Source organism: Myxine glutinosa, chromosome 8 (genome assembly GCF_964187855.1).
Source record: "Myxine glutinosa chromosome 8, kmMyxGlut1.1, whole genome shotgun sequence".
NCBI classification, from domain to species: domain Eukaryota; kingdom Metazoa; phylum Chordata; class Myxini; order Myxiniformes; family Myxinidae; genus Myxine; species Myxine glutinosa.
The window spans coordinates 92670959-92688561 of NC_136268.1; the positions used below are offsets into that span (position 1 = coordinate 92670959).

The 17603-nt window shown below is 49.4% G+C and overlaps 1 protein-coding gene across 5 annotated transcripts in view; it reads left to right on the forward strand.

Annotated features, from left to right (window-relative positions):
• Positions 1-17603, forward strand: part of SHOC1 (shortage in chiasmata 1) — an 86167-nt gene that overhangs the window by 14741 nt on the left and 53823 nt on the right. For 2 of the 5 annotated variants that reach the window (XM_078783533.1, XM_078783536.1), the window contains exons 1-2: positions 45-203; positions 7578-7692. In XM_078783533.1, coding sequence (XP_078639659.1) covers positions 45-203; positions 7578-7692 — 274 coding nt within the window. Of the gene's footprint in view, positions 1-44; positions 266-7577; positions 7693-17603 lie in introns of those variants that run through there. The other 3 variants (XM_078783537.1, XM_078783535.1, XM_078783534.1) reach the window with 3 other exon arrangements.

Genomic DNA, 17603 nt, shown 5'->3' on the forward strand with positions numbered 1-17603 from the left:
AGGAACGCTCAGAACATGAGGAGGCCTTTTTGATTTGGCCCATCATGCCTGCTCTGTATCAATCGACTAATCTTCTTCTTCGTATTTCACCCATTGGAGGAGGAGGAAGAAGAAGCTCACCCACTTTGCGCGCGACTTGCACGCCCTGCGGCCCTGATCTTTTGCCCGCTGAAGTGTCATTGAATGAAACTCGAAGGTTCGAGGTGCTTCAGGCTTTGTTTCTCAGAGAATGCCGTCTTATCACGGTTTAGATTATTTCTTGTCGGTAAGAACATCGTCTTTGTCTGCAATTTACCTGAAAGAAAGCGCTTTTTCTGTCATATTTACTTGAATCTTGGAAAGCTGAGTGTTGCATTTCAGGCTGACGGAGACGGGTAGCTGTTCGCCCGTTTACTGCGCTCCTCTGATGTATTCATTTAAATTGTTTCCCTATGAAATAGAAGGAATTGCCGGCCTGGGGGTCCTGGTTCATTGGGTGCGTCGTGTGAAAGCGTTAGTTTGAGTGGGGGTGGGAGGGGTGCCGCATCACGGATCATACCATCATTCTGCTGTCTGCAATTAGATGAACCAGTACACCCACACCCCACAAGAGCGGCAGGAAGGATCATGCTATTATCCCCTCTGGGGTATATAAGATGACTAGATCGAGGCTCTGGTTCATTATTCTTTGGTGGATGGGATAAGCATAGAAGGCCTTGTAGGAGCTGGGGCTCCCACGTCGATCGGAAGAATGGACGCGACAAAAAGCTAGAATTCATCCGAGTTGCTTTAATGAAATCAAACACTCAGGCACTCTGAAAACCCGTTTATCGGTCAGCAATATATATCTATTCTCCCAGGGGGTTTGCCCAGGCCCGGCGCCAGGGGGCGTGGCCCAGCGTCCTGGCTGCGGCCTGGCAAGTTGAGGGCGAGCCTGCCCGGGCATGCCCGGGCGTCCCGACCGAGGCCTGGCAAGTTGAGCGCGGGCCTGCCCGGGCGTCCTGGACGAGCCCGGCATGGTGATCGCTCCGCGTCCTTGATAGGTGCAAGGCGATTGTGAAAACCCAGCGGCAGCCGCTACACACGTCCCCCCAGAATCGACTTGCACCGGCAGGGTCAATTTGAGGGGGGTCCTGATGACCCGGCCGAAGCGACCCCTGGCGGGTCGTGGGAGGGGGTCCGGTGAGGTGGTGGGCGGTCGAGTGGGGGGCACCGTGGACGGGGGGCGGCCTCGCCGCGGCGGAAGGGCCACCCGTGGTGGGTGGTCGACGTCCACGTGCGCCGGCTTGAGGCGGTCCACTGCAATCCGGTCCGACCTGCCGCCGATGTCGATGACGAACGACTTGTCGTCCCGTCGCAGCACCCGGAAGGGCCCGTCGTACGGCGGCTGGAGAGGCCACCGATGTGCGTCGTGACGCACAAAAACATACTCCGCTGTGTGGAGTGCTGGGGGGACGTAGGACTGGGGGTCACCGTGGTGGGATGTTGGCATGGGGGCAAACCGTCGGGCGGCCTCCTGGAGGTCCGAGCGCTGGTGAGCTGCGGACCAGGGACTGGTAGCGTCGGGCACGAATTCGCCCGGGACGCGTAGCACCTGGCCATAGACAAGCTCGGCGGTGGATGCCTGGAGGTCCTCCTTGGGGGCCGTGCGAAGGCCCCAAAAGGACCCACGGCAGCCGGTCGGCCCAACCGCCGTCTTGAAGGCCGGCCATGAGCGCGGCCTTCATGGAGCGGTGGAAACGCTCGCACAACCCGTTTGCTTGGGGGTGGTAGGCCGTAGTACGGTGGAGCTTGACCCCCAGGTTGCGGGCGACCGCGCCCCACAGCTCGGAGGTGAACTGTGGTCCGCGGTCTGACGAGATGTCCGCCGGTGCGCCGAAGCGGGCGACCCAGGTGGCGATGAAAGCCTGCGCCACGTCGGCGGTGGTGGTGGAGACGAGGGGAACGGCCTCCGGCCACCTGGTGGTCCTGTCCACCATGGTGAGCAGGTGTGTGAACCCTCGTGACGGGGGGAGGGGGCCCACCAGATCCACGTTGACGTGGTCGAAACGTCGTTCGGGCACGGTGAAAGGTGCCAGCGGGGCCTGGGTGTGTCGGTGGACCTTGGCCCGTTGGCAGGCCGTGCAGGTGCTGGTCCAATCGCGGACGTCCCGACGAAGGCCGTGCCAGACGAAACGCGCCGACACCAGCTTCTGGGAAGCTTTCCGGCCCGGGTGGGAAAGGCCGTGGAGGGAGGCGAAGATGCAGCGTTGCCAGGTGACGGGCACGATGGGGCGAGGCTGGCCTTGGGAGACGTCGCAGAGCAGGACAGTGTCCGCGCAGGGGATGTCGGCCAGGCGGAGGCCCGTGTCCGCCGCCCGGAGGGCTTGCACCGTGGTGTCGGTGGTTTGGTCCGCCGCCATAAGCGCAAAATCCACGCCCAGGTGGACCGCGTTCGCGCTGGCCCGGGAAAGACAGTCGGCCACGGCGTTGTTTTTGCCGGCGACGTGCCGGATGTCCGTGGTAAACTCCGACACGGCGGAGAGGTGGCGCTGTTGGCGGGCCGACCATGGCTCCGTGACCTTGGCCATGGCGTAAACCAACGGCTTGTGGTCGACGAACGCCGTGAAAGGTCGGCCCTCCAGGAGGTGGCGGAAATGGCGGACGGCCAGGTGTACACTGAGGAGCTCCCGGTCAAACGTGCTGTATTTGAGCTCGTTCGGCCAGAGCTGCCGGCTGAAAAAAGCGAGTGGCTGCCAAACCCCGTTCACCCATTGCTCATGTACGGCGCCCACCGCGTAGTCGGAGGCATCCGTGGTGAGGGCGATGGGAGCGTTGAGCACCGGGTGAGCGAGCAGTGTTGCGTCGGCGAGGGCCCGCTTTGAGCGTTGGAAGGCCGCATCCATTGCTGCGGACCAGGCGATGTCGTGCTTGGCCGGCTTGCCCCGGAGGGCTTCGTAGAGGGGCCGCATGAGTTGAGCCGCGCGGGGCACGAAGCGGTGATAAAAATTCACCATTCCCAGGAATTCCTGCAGGGCCTTTATGGTGCGGGGACGCGGGAACGTGGTGATGGCCTCGACCTTGGTGGGCAGCGGCACGGCCCCGTTCTTGGTGATGTGGTGGCCCAAAAAATCAACGGCCGTCGTGCCGAAGTGGCATTTGGCCGGGTTGACGATGAGGCCGTGCTCGCTGAGGCGCCCGAACAGTGTTCGGAGGTGGAGGAGGTGCTCGGCCCGGGACGTGCTGGCGACGAGGGTTTCGTCCAGGTAAACGAAAAGGAACGGCAGGTCACGCAGCACGCCGTCCATCAAGCGCTGGAACGCCTGAGCCGCGTTCTTGAGACCAAACGGCATCCGCAAGAATTCGAATAAGCCGAACGGCGTGATGACTGCCGTTTTAGGGACGTCGGCCGCCCTGACAGGTACCTGGTGATATCCCCGTATGAGATCAATTTTTGAAAAAATGACCCGTCCCGCCAGACGGGCGGAGAAGTCTTGGATATGCGGGATCGGGTACCTGTCGGGGGTGGTAGCGTCATTGAGACGGCGGTAGTCGCCACACGGGCGCCATCCACCCCCCGGCTTTGGCACGATGTGCAGTGGTGAGGCCCACGCGCTATCGGAGCGCCGCACGATGCCGAGGTGCTCCAACGCGTCGAATTCGGCCTTCGCTACGGCGAGCTTGGCTGGGTCGAGGCGGCGGGCCCTGGCATAGACCGGCGGGCCCGTGGTTGGTATGTGGTGCTCGATCCCATGCCGTACTGCGACGGCCGAAAACGTCGGCCGCGTGAGGGCCGGGAACTCCGTGAGCAGGCGAGCAAACTCGTTCGCCGCCGGGACGGTGCATGCCAGCTCGGTCGGCGCGGAGCTGCTCAATGTGCATACCAGGGAGCTGAAGGTTTCAGCGTTGATTAAACGACGCCGTTGGACGTCCACCAGCAGTCCGTGTGCGCAGAGGAAGTCGGCGCCTAGCAGAGCCATGGGCACGTTGGCGGTTACAAACGTCCAAGCAAAGCGTTGGCCGCCGAAGCAGAGGGTGACGTTGCGCGGGCCGAAGGTGCGGATAGTCGATCCGTTGGCCGCAACCAAGGAGGGGCCGCAAACCGCGGATTGCCTGTCCTGGTCAGAGGCGGGTATGACGCTCAGTTGGGCGCCGGTGTCGCACAGGAAGCGCCGTCCGGACGCTTTATCCGTGATGAACAGTAAGTTGCCCGTGTGGCCGGCGCTCATGGCTGGTAATGAACGCCGGCCCGGCCGTTTCCCGGCCTGCCGAAGGTGCACGGGGGTCGGCATGTTCGGGCCTTCTGTCCGAACCTGGCATGATAGTAACACCACGCTTGGTCAGGTGGAGGCCTCGGTCGTCGTGCTGGAGGTGGTCGGCTCGGTAGAGCGACCGCCAATTGCGTCGGCAGTTCGGCCGTCGACCGTGCCGGGTGCTCGGGCGCCATGGGTGTTGCGTCGGACGGCGGTGGGTCCCATGTCGCCGCTGCGATGCGCTGTCCTGCGGCGGAGATCTTGTCGGCTTCTCTGGCAAGGGCCCGGGGATCTGTGATCGTCGTGCTTGCCAGGGCGAAGCGTACCGGGTTAGGCAGCTGACGGAAGAACAGCTCCCGGAACAGGAATGCCGGAGAGTGCTCGCCGAGCAGTGAAAGCATGTAGTCCATTCGCTCGGAAGGGCGCATGTCGCCGAGCTCAGGCAGTTCGAGCAGGCGCCGTGCGCGTTCCGCCGATGGGAGGGCGAAAGCATCGAGGAGCAGCTTCTTAATCGCGCCGTATTTGTCAGCGGCTGGCGGGCTTTCGAGGAGGCTCAGGGCGCGGGCCGCGGTAGCCGACCCGAGCGCAGCTACCACATGGTGGAAGCGGGTGTCGTCGGCCGTGATGCCTCGCAGGGCGAACAGGGACTCCGCCTGTGCGAACCAAACCGCCGCGTGAGCCTCCCAGAAGGTAGGCAGTTTAAGGGCGACTGCCGTGTCCATGTCGATAGGTCACCAATGTAGGAGCTGGGGCTCCCACGTCGATCGGAAGAATGGACGCGACAAAAAGCTAGAATTCATCCGAGTTGCTTTAATCAAATCAAACACTCAGGCACTCTGAAAACCCGTTTATCGGTCAGCAATATATATCTATTCTCCCAGGGGGTTTGCCCAGGCCCGGCGCCAGGGGGCGTGGCCCAGCGTCCTGGCTGCGGCCTGGCAAGTTGAGGGCGAGCCTGCCCGGGCATGCCCGGGCATGCCCGGGCGTCCCGACCGAGGCCTGGCAAGTTGAGCGCGGGCCTGCCCGGGCGTCCTGGACGAGCCCGGCATGGTGATCGCTCCGCGTCCTTGATAGGTGCAAGGCGATTGTGAAAACCCAGCGGCAGCCGCTACAGCCTCAATAATGTTGGGATTCCTCCAGATATCTTTTGGTTTCGTGTTAAACAGCAGTAGTTTAGTGGAGAGTAAGGCAGGATGCATAAAAAACTAGAATCCGGGCACTCGGTAGAGCGCATACCTTCGCCGCAGCTACTGTTCTGTACTTGGCATGGGAGTGTATGCGATGTGAAACTTTATGTGAAATGCGATCGATTTTTAAAAATCAGAATTTGAGCAAATCTGTTTCATTCGTCTGTTAATATGCCTCCCCGATTGACAAATCTGCAATTTGAATTTCATTTGAGGTTGAAATGATTGCGGGAGATCGCGTTATAGTGATGACGTCTTGGATGGACATCCTCTTCTTCAGTCGCTCATAACTTTGAGTGAAATACGATCGAGTTAAAAATAGTCAGAATTTGAGCAAATCTGTTTCATTCGTTTGTTAATATGCCTCATCTCTTGACAAATCTGCAATTATAATTTTTTTTGAGGTTGAAATGATCGCGGGAGATCGCGTTATAGTGATGACGTCCTGGATGGACATCTTCTTCTTCAGTCGCTCATAACTTTGAGTGAAATACGATCGAGTTAAAAATAGTCAGAATTTGAGCAAATCTGTTTCCCAAAATCTAATCAAATGTGTCCCGTATAATAACCAATCATCCCACCAAATTTCATGCAATTCGGTTGAATACTTTTTGAGTTATGCGATTAACATACACACACACAGACATACAAATAAATACACAGCGATCAAAACATAACCTTCCGCTTTTGCGAAGGTAATAATGTGTGCATACAATACACAGCACATGATATCACACAAAATAAAACACAATATGCCAAAGCAAAAGCAAAACCAAAGCTAAGCATGTGTATAAATCAAAATCGTTCCTGTGTACGTGCAAATTGCAACACATGCACGTTTGTGCGCATGTACATTGTACAGTATGTGTGCGTCACTGTCACCGTGACAGTGACAGTGTCAGTGTCACCATGACAGTGACAGTGTCAGTGTCACCGTCCTCATCTTTCAAACCCCTCCCCCCGCCCCCGCCCCCCCCCCTTCCTTCCACTTGCGTCTGCCAAATCTCAAGCTCCCCTCCCACATGAGTCTGCCAAATCTTTGGCCCTCCTCCCACTCGAGTCCACCAAATCTCAGACCCCCCTCACTGTGTGCACATGCGTCGTGGCCTCGACAGGTTAGAGTCAGCAAGAGCATCAAACCAGGTGCGCGTCCCCCTCGCCCCACCAAGCCACCCACAAAGCTGTTGCATCAGGGACGTTACTGGGTCTCGCAGAGCTTGGTTCCCTGCAGGCATAGCATGGCGTAAAGGGAGTTACCAAATCCCAAGTTTTCGCTTTCAGCATGATGAGGTCGGAGAAATCCTCCAAGCTGCCATGTCAGTCCCAGACGATCCATGCAATATCGGGCGCCACGTGTACAGCCCTCCCCATCAAAGCCACCATGCACTCCAAAGCCGTCGCATATGGCACGAGCCCTCGATCTCACCTCGTTCTCACATCTTCAACGGACGGAGCTCTACAGGATGAGGTTCGTCAAAGCCTGGGCCTTCCCACCCAGCAGCATGGGGCCCACAAGTCCCACTAAGCTCCAGAACCAGGCCACCCAAATGCACGTCGATCGGCACGAAACTGACCATCTCATCCCATGAAACCTGCCGTTTTCAAGTCAGTCTTTGCTGTCTTCGAAAATATTTATTCGACACAGCTCCTGGTCCTCTCCATCCCAGACGAGAGGGAGGTGGCACGATCGGCAAGTCATGCCGCCACCATTGTGTGTTTGTGTGTGTGTGTGCATGGATTCGTGTGAGTGTGCGAACCCTTTCACCATTTGAGCTTTTGTTGTCAAATTTTAAAACAAGCCCTTATCATGAGAATATTGTAGAACACTATTCAAGAATTAGGTCACAATGTCAGAGCAAAGTCACAGTTAGTAGAAATATGCCTTATTAGCCCTTCCCCTGTGCATCAGCACGAGAAGGCCGGATTTTATCTCTTCCGCGTTTCTTTACTTATTCACCATTTTAGCTTTTTGTCATGACATTTTCAACAAACTTTAATTTCGAAAATGTGGAGAACACTAATTAATAAATTGCACTTTTTTTTTTAGCTGTTGTTTTTGTTTTAGTTTGAAGTTTAGTTCACATATAAAAGCGGATGTGGGCAGGCTTTGTATATTGAGATGCTTTCTATTCTTTTATGGGAATAGGTTTTTGATCTGGTGACATGTTTCATTTTACAGGTTTCGTTGGAATTGAAAGCCTTTCTGCATCATTTGAGGCTTCCATTGCCACAGCTGCAAGAAATAGAATATGAGAAACTGCCTGAAAGCTGTTACAGAAAACCATGGCTTGAAGGTACACATAAATGGAGTTTATATCATCAGTGAATTATCTTTTGTGGCTCTGGGAATCTTGCACATTCTAAGGAACTAGAATTACTAGAGATATAAAAGAAAAGTCTTACATTTGGTGATGAGAATGCTTGTTATGTTTCCACTTTTATTGTGCTCCAATTTTCCTCTTCTGAGTGATGTTGATAGAATTCAAGGAAGTGGAAGCACAAGTTTTTCCGGTAACCCCCTCCTGGTTAAACTTACAAAAGCCTGGCTGATTGCACACCTCAACTCCTTCGTTCCTTGCTTATCCTGTCTACGGAAACACCTTCCAGAGGCCATTCTTTCCCACCCTTCCCGCTTCAAGCAGACAGACAAACACCAAACTGCTGCCCAATCACCAATCTCTGATATATAGCAAGCAGTGTGACCTGCTGTCAAGGCATGTCCAAGAAGACCCGACCACTTGCTCCCCACAATTTTAGGCAGGAATTTGTAATTAATTCCGAGTGCTCGCAATAGCTTGCCTGCTCTTCACTGAAGACACCATGGGATCTTTAAGTCCACCAAAACCAGTGCCAGAATCATGGATACCCACTCTTTGATGCCTCACCCGCATGTGACAGTTTATAGCTGCGTTGAGATTCAAACTCTGGATAGACATCTCAGAGGTGCATGCGTTTACCTCAAAACTGTCCTAGCCTGTGAAAAAACTATTACTGTGTAATAATTCCTTCAGTGTGTCGGACAAGAAAGGATTAAAATATTGTCATTTTGTGATCATTTTCAAGCTGAAACCTCTAATTACTATTTTTTATTTATTCACACTATAGCCTAGAGGTGTGCACACTCACCTCTGACGTATTTTGTCTGGGTTTGAATCTCTGGCCCAGGTCAAAACTGTTACCCTGATGTTTTACCGGTCGGGCAATGCTTTGTGCTCCTGACAGTGCGTCTCCTAAAATCATTTCTCTTTGTGTTCTACTCCCAGGCCCTTTATAAATAGCCCACAAAGCAGTCATCTGCTTCATGTAACTGCATGCCAATTGCTATCGTTAGTTTACATAGAAATGTGCAGCATATCTTTTACTTGTAATTTCTCTGTTTTGTTTATGAAAATTCCCAACACCTTTGTGCATAACTCAACAAGCATACCTACTATCATCATAATATATTTTGTATCATTAAACGGTTATTTTCTGTAGATCCATGAAATGTCGATATCTTTGATGTTATTTTGTGATTTCAAACTCAATTTGTTGTGCTATATTACATGTGCATTCATCATTTCTAGGTGGACAATATACTCCCACAATTGATTAAGTCGATGCTGATTTAATCAATACAGGGACAGATAGGGGGAATAATTTGTGCTCATTACCTGACCTTGGCTATGCCCAGCAAATAGGGAAACTTGGTGGGAATTGGCCAAACCATTTTCAAATTATGTCGTTATATGTGTCATTATGACGGGTTGGAGACTTAGGACTCGAGACTCAGAGACTTAGACTTAAGGCTGAGAGAAGGAACAACTGATATATTTATTTGGACTCGTTATACACAAGCTTGCGGAAAACAGGATGTCGCAAGAAGCTCACAAATGACCAACTCTACAACATAATACTCTAAAAAGGTTCAATCAGGGCTTCATTATATATATGAAATATAGAGGTGTGGTTTAACATCATCAGGACAGGGGACAAGGGGTGGACTCATATGGCCCCCACCATAGTCCCTTCCTGTTATTCAGTTAGTTAAGGAAGTTTGAGGCCAGGCAAGGGTTATGCCCTAATAAGCCTATGGCCAGCTGTATGAGGTAACATTTTGACAACATAATCATTGAAGCTTGAAGGGACAATCACTGAGGCTTGAAGGGAAAGTACAAGGAGATAAGGAGTGGACAGCCATGAATCTGTCAACAAGGAGAATATTGAGAACTTTGGAGTGGGGGAGTATAACAGCTGCTGCCGAGACCATAGTATGAGAAATGAGGACACAAGCTGGATTTCGACATTAAAAAGAGAACATGCCATCATCGGGGCATAAAGTCACACAAAATATATAATCCTTAAAAGGCTTTACAAACAAAGTAATGCAACATAAGTCCTTTGGTTGGGAAAGTATAGAGGGAGTGAACAGTCATAAATGTGCCAACAGGAAGGAGATTGGCAAAAGCCTCACTGGAAGGCTAGAAAGATAACGGTTGCGACCGAGGCCATGAGCAAAGGGGAATCGTTGGATTTCCACAGAGTACAAAGCATATATCTCCTTATAAGGGTTTAACAAGCTTTCAAAGGATAAGAAAGGAATAAAAGTATAAAAAATATTAAAGAGAATACTGCAAGTAACCACAACAAAACATAATTGGTTATACTTGCATATAACAATTCGCAAAACGGAACAACATTGGTTATACTTGGTAATTAGTCAAACAGTAAGAGAGCACAAAGGGGGAGGGGGATCTCAAGCCCCACAATTATATGTCGTTATATGTCATTATGTGTCATTATATGTGTCGTTATATGTGTCGTTATATGGGGTAGCCTGGTGTTGGCTTCGCGGTTAGGGTGCAGGCTTCTTTTTTTTTTTCTTTTTTTTTTTTTTGTATACTGAATCGAGGCTCGTGAAAGAGCTAACATTTACTTCACAAACAAATCGACCAGACAAACAAAATACACAAAAAGAGGGAGCGGAAGACAAGATGGGGAGAAAAGGGGAAGCACACAAACACAACATCCGAGAGCAGGGAGATGTGTGGAAGGGAGAGGGCCCCGGGGGAAGAGGCATGGGAAGGGGGGGGGGAGGGAGAAGTATAAGGCACAAGGACACCAAGGACTTCCAGGACAGAAGTTGGTATTTCAAAAAGGGGAATTGGGGTGAAATTAGCGGGGGTAGAAAAGATCAAGGTTTTGGATGGGGGAAGATAAGAGATGGTGGTGAACAGCTGTTTTAAAGACTTGGAGGGTGGAGTGGGATTGAAGAGAGTGAGGGAGTTTGTTCCAGAGGTGGGAGAAAAGAGGAATGAAGGAGTGAAGGTGAGCAGAGAGTCTTGATTTTGGCAGTTTAACCAAAAGAGGGTTGCAGGCAGATCTTGTGCGACCTGTAGGAATATTTGCGGGACAGAGCCCAGAGAGAGCTGGGGGGGCAAGGCCAGAGAGGAGTCGGTAGAAGACGGAAAGACCACCAACCTGCCTGCGGTGAGTGAGTGAGAGGCCCTTGGAGTTAGCTTCATCGCGGGAGATTCCAATGATTCTGAATGCTTTGGTTTCAACAGCGCGAAGGCGAGCTAGGTGTGAGGCAGGAGCACCAGCCCAAAGGGGAGAGCAGTATTCCATTGAGCTGCGGATGAAAGCCTTGTATGTGGTGAGGAGCTCAGTTGTTCCAAGGAAGGAATTCGCACGACGGAGGATGCCCAGTCGGCGACTGGCTTTGGAGGCCAGATTTGAAATGTGGTTTTTCCAGGAAAGATCATGGGAGATAGTGAGACCCAAAAACTTGAGTGACAGAACTTCTTGGAGAGGATTATTCAGAAAGTGGATGGGAGCGTTGTCCAGTCGGTCTTTTCGGAGAGACATCGTAAGAGTGTGAGATTTGTCAGGATTGAAAGACATGTTCCACTTGTTTGCCCAGTCTGTGATTTTGTCAAGGTCTGCAGAGAGTGAGGAGGCTGCAGACTGCCGATCTGAGGGATGAAGAATGGAGCGACAGAGAGTAGAGTCGTCAGCAAAGAGATAGAGAGGATTTTCAAGAGAGTCAGAGAGATCATTGATGAAGACCAGAAAAAGCACAGGGCCCAGAACACTGCCTTGGGGAACTCCAGCCTGAACAGGAAGAGGAGATGAGAGAAACCCATTCAGGGCCACACGTTGACTACGACTAGAGAGGAGGTCCGCCAGCCATGCGTGGAGATTTCCATGGATACCAAAAGAGGAGAGTTTGGTGAGCAGAGCGGGGTGCCAGACTGTATCGAAGGCACGTGATATGTCAAGGGAGACTGCTCTAATTTCCTGTTTGGCATTGAGGACCTCCATCCATTGTTGAGAAAGCAGAAGCAGCATGTCCAGAGTGGAGTGTCCAGGTCTGAAACCAAATTGATGATCAGAGATCAAGCCATTGGAGAAGAGGAAAGATTTCATATCTGAAGCAATGATGGATTCCATGACCTTGCTGATAATTGGGAGAAGGCTGATTGGTCTGTAGTTGCTGGGATCTGTTTTTGCACCTTTTTTGTGCAAAGCGGTGATGTTGGCAGATTTCCAAGCAGATGGAAGATGACCTTGAGCAAAAGAGAGGGTGAAGAGAACAGAGAGAGGGAGTGAAAGAGTGGAAGAACATGATTTTAGGACCCGTGGGCTGATGCCGTCAGGTCCAGTTGCAGAATCAGAGTCGAGGGTTGACAGACACTTTTCCACCTTGTCAGGAGGAAAGGACACAGAGTCCAGGAGCAGCTGGGTACGACTGGGTACGGTGGGTACAGAGAGGGATGGGTTTGGGACACAAGATTTAGAGGCAAACACAGAGTTGAGGCATTCGGCTTTTTCACGTGCGGAGTCAGCCGTGTGGCCATTTAAGGTGAGGGAGGGGATGGAGGGGGAACAAACACCAGAAACAGATTTTACCAGACGCCACCAGGGTTTGGAAGAGGGAGACAGATAAGAGAGTTCGGTCCTGAGGACGGAGAGATATTGTTTCCTGGCTCTCCTGAGGGTGGACACAAACTTGTTTCGGGCTTTGTGAAAGGAAATGAGATTTCCTTCCGTTGGATTTGCTTTCCAGGAGACAAAAGCAAGTTGTTTCTGGGCAATAGCCTCACCACAAGATTCCGTGTACCATGGACGGGAGGAAGGGTATGACAACTGAAGACTGAAGACTGAAGAAGACTGATGACTGAAGACGAGAAGGGATAAAACTGTGCATGAGAGAGAGCAATTTACTTTGGAAGAATTCCCAGGATGAGTTGATGTCAGAGGCAGTAGAGATGGGAGACCAGTCCAGATGATTGATGGCTGCTTGAAGACCGTGCCAGTTGGCCTGAGTGAAATGCCAGACTCGTCGACGCTGAGGAGGCTCTCTGAAAATGGTCAGAGAGATGTCCACTTTAACAAGCACATGATCAGAAGAGCCGGTTTTTGTTGGGAAAGCTTGGGATCCTAGGATCCTGAGTTTGAATCCCGGTCGATCGCTGAATTAACGCCAGGGGGGTTGACTCAGCCTGTCATCCTTCCGAGGTCGGCAAATTGAGTACCAGCTTGCTGGGATGAATGATCCCGGTGTGTACCCCGATTTAGAATAGGTGCACCGTATCCCTGCGCATCGTAAGAGGCTACTAAGGGTTGGCGTCACGGAGGGCATCCGGCCATAAAAACATTGCCTCAAACAGGGAACCATGATGGGCATGAGGCCCGCAAGGCTAACCCCCGCTCTAGTGGGGAAAATGGCCTTAAAACGATCATTCATTCATTCATTCATTCATATGTCTCGTTATACACAACTGGTCAAATGTTTTACAAAACCTAAATTTTTCCAGTTTTTATTGAAATTTATGCAGTTTAATGTCTCAATGTATTCTGAAATTAAGGATAGAACAAATACACGTTTGGAGATGAAAAAGAAATCATAGAATGATTTTGTTTAACTAAATTTAATTTAAACTTTTGACTCAGCAAAGTAGCCACCTTTTGAAGATATAACCGCCAAACACACTCGTGGCATTCTTTCTACAATGGAAATCAAATATTGTTCAGGAAGTTCTTCCCAACACTGTTGCAGAAGTTCCCACAAATGTGTTGCACTTGTAGGTTGCTTTGCTTTCACCCTTCTGTCCAGTTCATCCCAAACCAGCTCGATGGGGTTTAAGTCTGGAGACTGTGCTGGCCATGCCATGATTTGAAGCCTACCGTCTTGTTCTTTTCCTCGAAGGTAGTTTTGACATTGCCTGGAGGTGTGTTTAGGGTCATTATCTTGCTGTGGGATGAACCCCTGACCAACTAGGCGTATACCAGAGGGTATTGTATGGCGCTGCAAAATGCTGTGGTAGCCCTTTTGGTTCAGAGTGCCAGTAACTCTGTACAAGTCGCCGACTCTGGATCCAGCAAAAGAGCCCCAGACCATCACACTTCCTCCTCCAGGTTTGACAGTTGGTGACACACACTGAGGAACCATCCTTTTGCCTACTCGACGGTGTACAAAAACCCTGCGTGATGAACCAAAGATTTCAAATTTTGATTCATCGGTCCATAAGACCTTCCAGTCCTCAGTAGTCCACTGGCGGTGCTTCATGGCCCAGGCAAGCCTTTTTTCTTATTTTGCCATCTTAGCAATGGCTTTCTTACTGCCACTCAACCTGTCAAACCTGCAGCTCGAAGTCTTCTCTTCACAGTTGAAACTGAGACTTGCTTACTTCGACCAGTGTTAAGCTGTGCTTGAAGCTGCTGTCCTGTGAGCCGCCTATCACGCAAGCTGTTGACTCTCAGAAACTTGTCTTCTGATTCTGCTGTGGCTTTGGGTCTGCCAGACCTCTTCCTGTCAGAGTTTCCTCCAGTTTCCAAGTGCCTTTTGATGGTGTAGGAAACTGTACTCACTGACATCTTGGCTTTCTTTGCAATTTCTCTAAAGGAAAGACCTACACTTTTAAGGGTTACAATGGTCTGTCTGTCTTCCTTTGTTAATTGCCTTTTTCTCGCCATTATGATAGCAATATACTACTTCCTGCAGTGCAATATTGTCCAAATAATGCTTCAGAGGATGTAATAACAGTCTGTTCCAATACTGCATTTATACAGACAGGGGGTTTGTAATCAAGTAATCAGCAGAGGTTGGGACACCTGTAGGAATTGTTTGCATCAACTTTCAAGGCTTAATTTACTTACATTGCTGCAGAACAGCTGTAAGTTGTTAACCCATTACTTGTTCCCTGAAGAAGGCCTTTTTTACAATATAACTGTGCAATTTACATTATTTTCCCGTTTTTGCGAACCTAAACTTTTTTGTTTACCTCGAGCAGTTTACTGCTTACCTTTGTACCATTTCAGGTTATTCACTGGACTTGAATTGCTTAAATTTCAATAAAAACTGGAAAAATTGAGGTGTTCTAAAACTTTAGACCGAGAGTGTACATGTCGTTATATGTCATTATGTCATGATGTGTTGTTATATGTGTTGTTATATGTCGTTATATGTGTCAATATATGTCAGCTCTTTCACGAGCCTCGATCCAGTATACAAAAAAACAAACAAAAAAAAAACGTGGTTATAGGTGTGATTATATGTCGTTAGATGTTATATGTCTTTATATATGTGTTAATATGTTGATTCATGGCCTTATATCTTTCTTCTTATTATAATACAACACAACAACAACATGCATTTTAAAGGCCATTTTCCCTGCTAGAGCGGGGGTTAGCCTTGCGGTCCCCATGACAATCTTCTCCATTTTGCCCTATTTTCTGCATCTCTCCTTGTTAACCCCCTTGCCCGCATTTCTTCTTCCACCATCTTTAGCCAAGTCTTTCTCGGTCTTCCCCGTCCTCTGCTTCCTTCTACATTCATTTCCATCACTCTTCTCAACCAGTCACTTTCATCCTTCCTCAACACATGACCAAACCATCTCAACCTGTTCCTCTTCACAGCATCAATCACAGGCTCTATTCCCATCATCTTTCGCAATTCATCATTTGTCTTCCTCTCTCTCAACAATACTCCGCACATCCGTCGAACCATTCGCATTTCCACCCTTTCCAACCTTCGTTGCTGCTCTACGTTCATTACCCATGTCTCGCTCCCATAAATCATAACACTTCTCACACATGCAGCATACACCTTTCCCTTCAGCTTCAACGACACTCCCCTCATCATCAGCACGCCACTCAGTTCCCGAAACTTCTTCCATGCACATCTCACTCGAGCAACCGTTGCCGAGTCTGATCCACCTTCTCCATTCAGCATGTCTCCGAGGTAGCAAAATGTTTTCACATCTTCCAGGATCTTCTTATTATAATAGAGCAAACATATATGGTTATGAATGGACAGTGCCTTCAGAAAGTATTCACACCATTTGACCTTTTTCACCTGTTGTTTTACAGCCTGAATTTATAAATTATAATGGATTAAATAGAGATTTTGTTTTGGTCACTGATCTACACATAATACCCCATAATGTCTTAGTTGAATTTTTTTTTTTTTTTTTACAAATTCATCAACAATGAAATACAGAAATATTGACTGAAATACAGTCAATACGTATTCAACCTTTGCTTAACACTCCAAATTGAGCTCGAGTGCATCAAATTTCCTTTGATCATCCTTTATATATCTCTACAACTTGATTGGAGTCCACCTTTGGTCAATTCAATTGATTGGAAATGATTCAGAAAGAAACATACCTTTCTAAATAAAAAATATGGAACTGCCCAGACTCTTCCTAGAGCTGGCCATCCAACCAAACTGAGCAACTGGGCAAGAAGGACCTTGGTCAAGTTGGTGACCAAGAAGCCAATGACCACTCTGACAGAACTACAGATTTCTTTGGCTGATATGGGAGAACCTGCCAGAAGGACAACAGTCTCTACAGCACTTCACAAATGTAGGCTTTGTTGGAGAGTGGCCAGATGGAAGCCACTCCTGAGAGAAAAAAAACCCCCTGACAGCATGCCTGGAGTTTACAAAAAGGCAGGTGAAAGACTATGAGAACATGAGGCAAAAGATTATGTTGTCTGATGGAATGCAAAGTGCTACATCTGACAGAAACCAAGCACAGCTCATCACCCATTTAACACCATCCCTACCGTGAAGCAAGGTGGTGGCAGCATCATTCAATGGGGATGCTTTTCAGCAGCAGGAACTGAGAGACTTGTAAGGCTAGAGGGAACCATGAATGGAGTCAAATATAGGCAAATCCTTGAGGAGAACCTGCTTCAGAGTGCAACACACCTTAGAATGTGGCGAAGATTTATGTTTCAACAGGACATTGACCCCAAGCATACAGTAAAAGCAAAACTGAATGGCTTCAGAACAAGGGCGTTAAAGTCCTTGAGTGGCCCAGCCAAGGCCCAGACTTCAATCCCATTGAGAATATGTGGAACGCCTTGAAAATTGCTGTTCACAGCCACCCCCTATCCAATTTGACAGATCTTGAACAAATCTGCAAGGAAGAATGGGAGAAACTCCCCAAACCCAGATGTGCAAAGCTGATGCAGACATACCCAAAAAGACTCGAAGCTGTAATCACTGCTAAAGGCGCTTCTACGAAGTATTGACCATGGAGGTTGAATACTTATATAAATTTGATATTTTCTGTATTTCATTTTTAATTATTTTGTAAAAATTTGTAAAAAATTAATAAAACCAATTTGACATTATGGAGTATTATGTGCAGATCAGTGACAAAGGTGTAATTCAATGTAATGCATTTTAAATTCAGGCTGTAGCATAAAATGTGAAGAAACAAGGGGTGTGAATACTTTCAGAAGGCACTGCATGTATGTATATTTGTGACCAAAACATCGTTTTCTTCTTCAAATATATATTGTTGCGAATATGGGATTTGGCCTCCATATCCGCTTGTAAATATTCCCCTATTTCCCCAATACTCCCCAACTATCCCCAATCCCCCATTCCCTAGTCCCATTGTCTGTAAACAACACTCTGTAGAACCGACCTTCCCCTTTTTCCCCCATTAAATGTCGTGCCCAGGTCCACCGCATCTCACGTAGACAACTTTCGGACATCTTGCTAGTTATTCTTAGTCTATGTCAGTTAAGGACTCGTTTCCATTAATTCTGACTCTTCGTTGCACCAGAATGTGATTATATGGCACCAGTAGTGAGTTTAGGACCTTCCCATACCTCCTCCCATCTTCTTCCCCAAACAACAACTACAACAACAACTACAACAACTACAACAACTACAACAACGGCGCGCGCGGGGAGTGTGCGT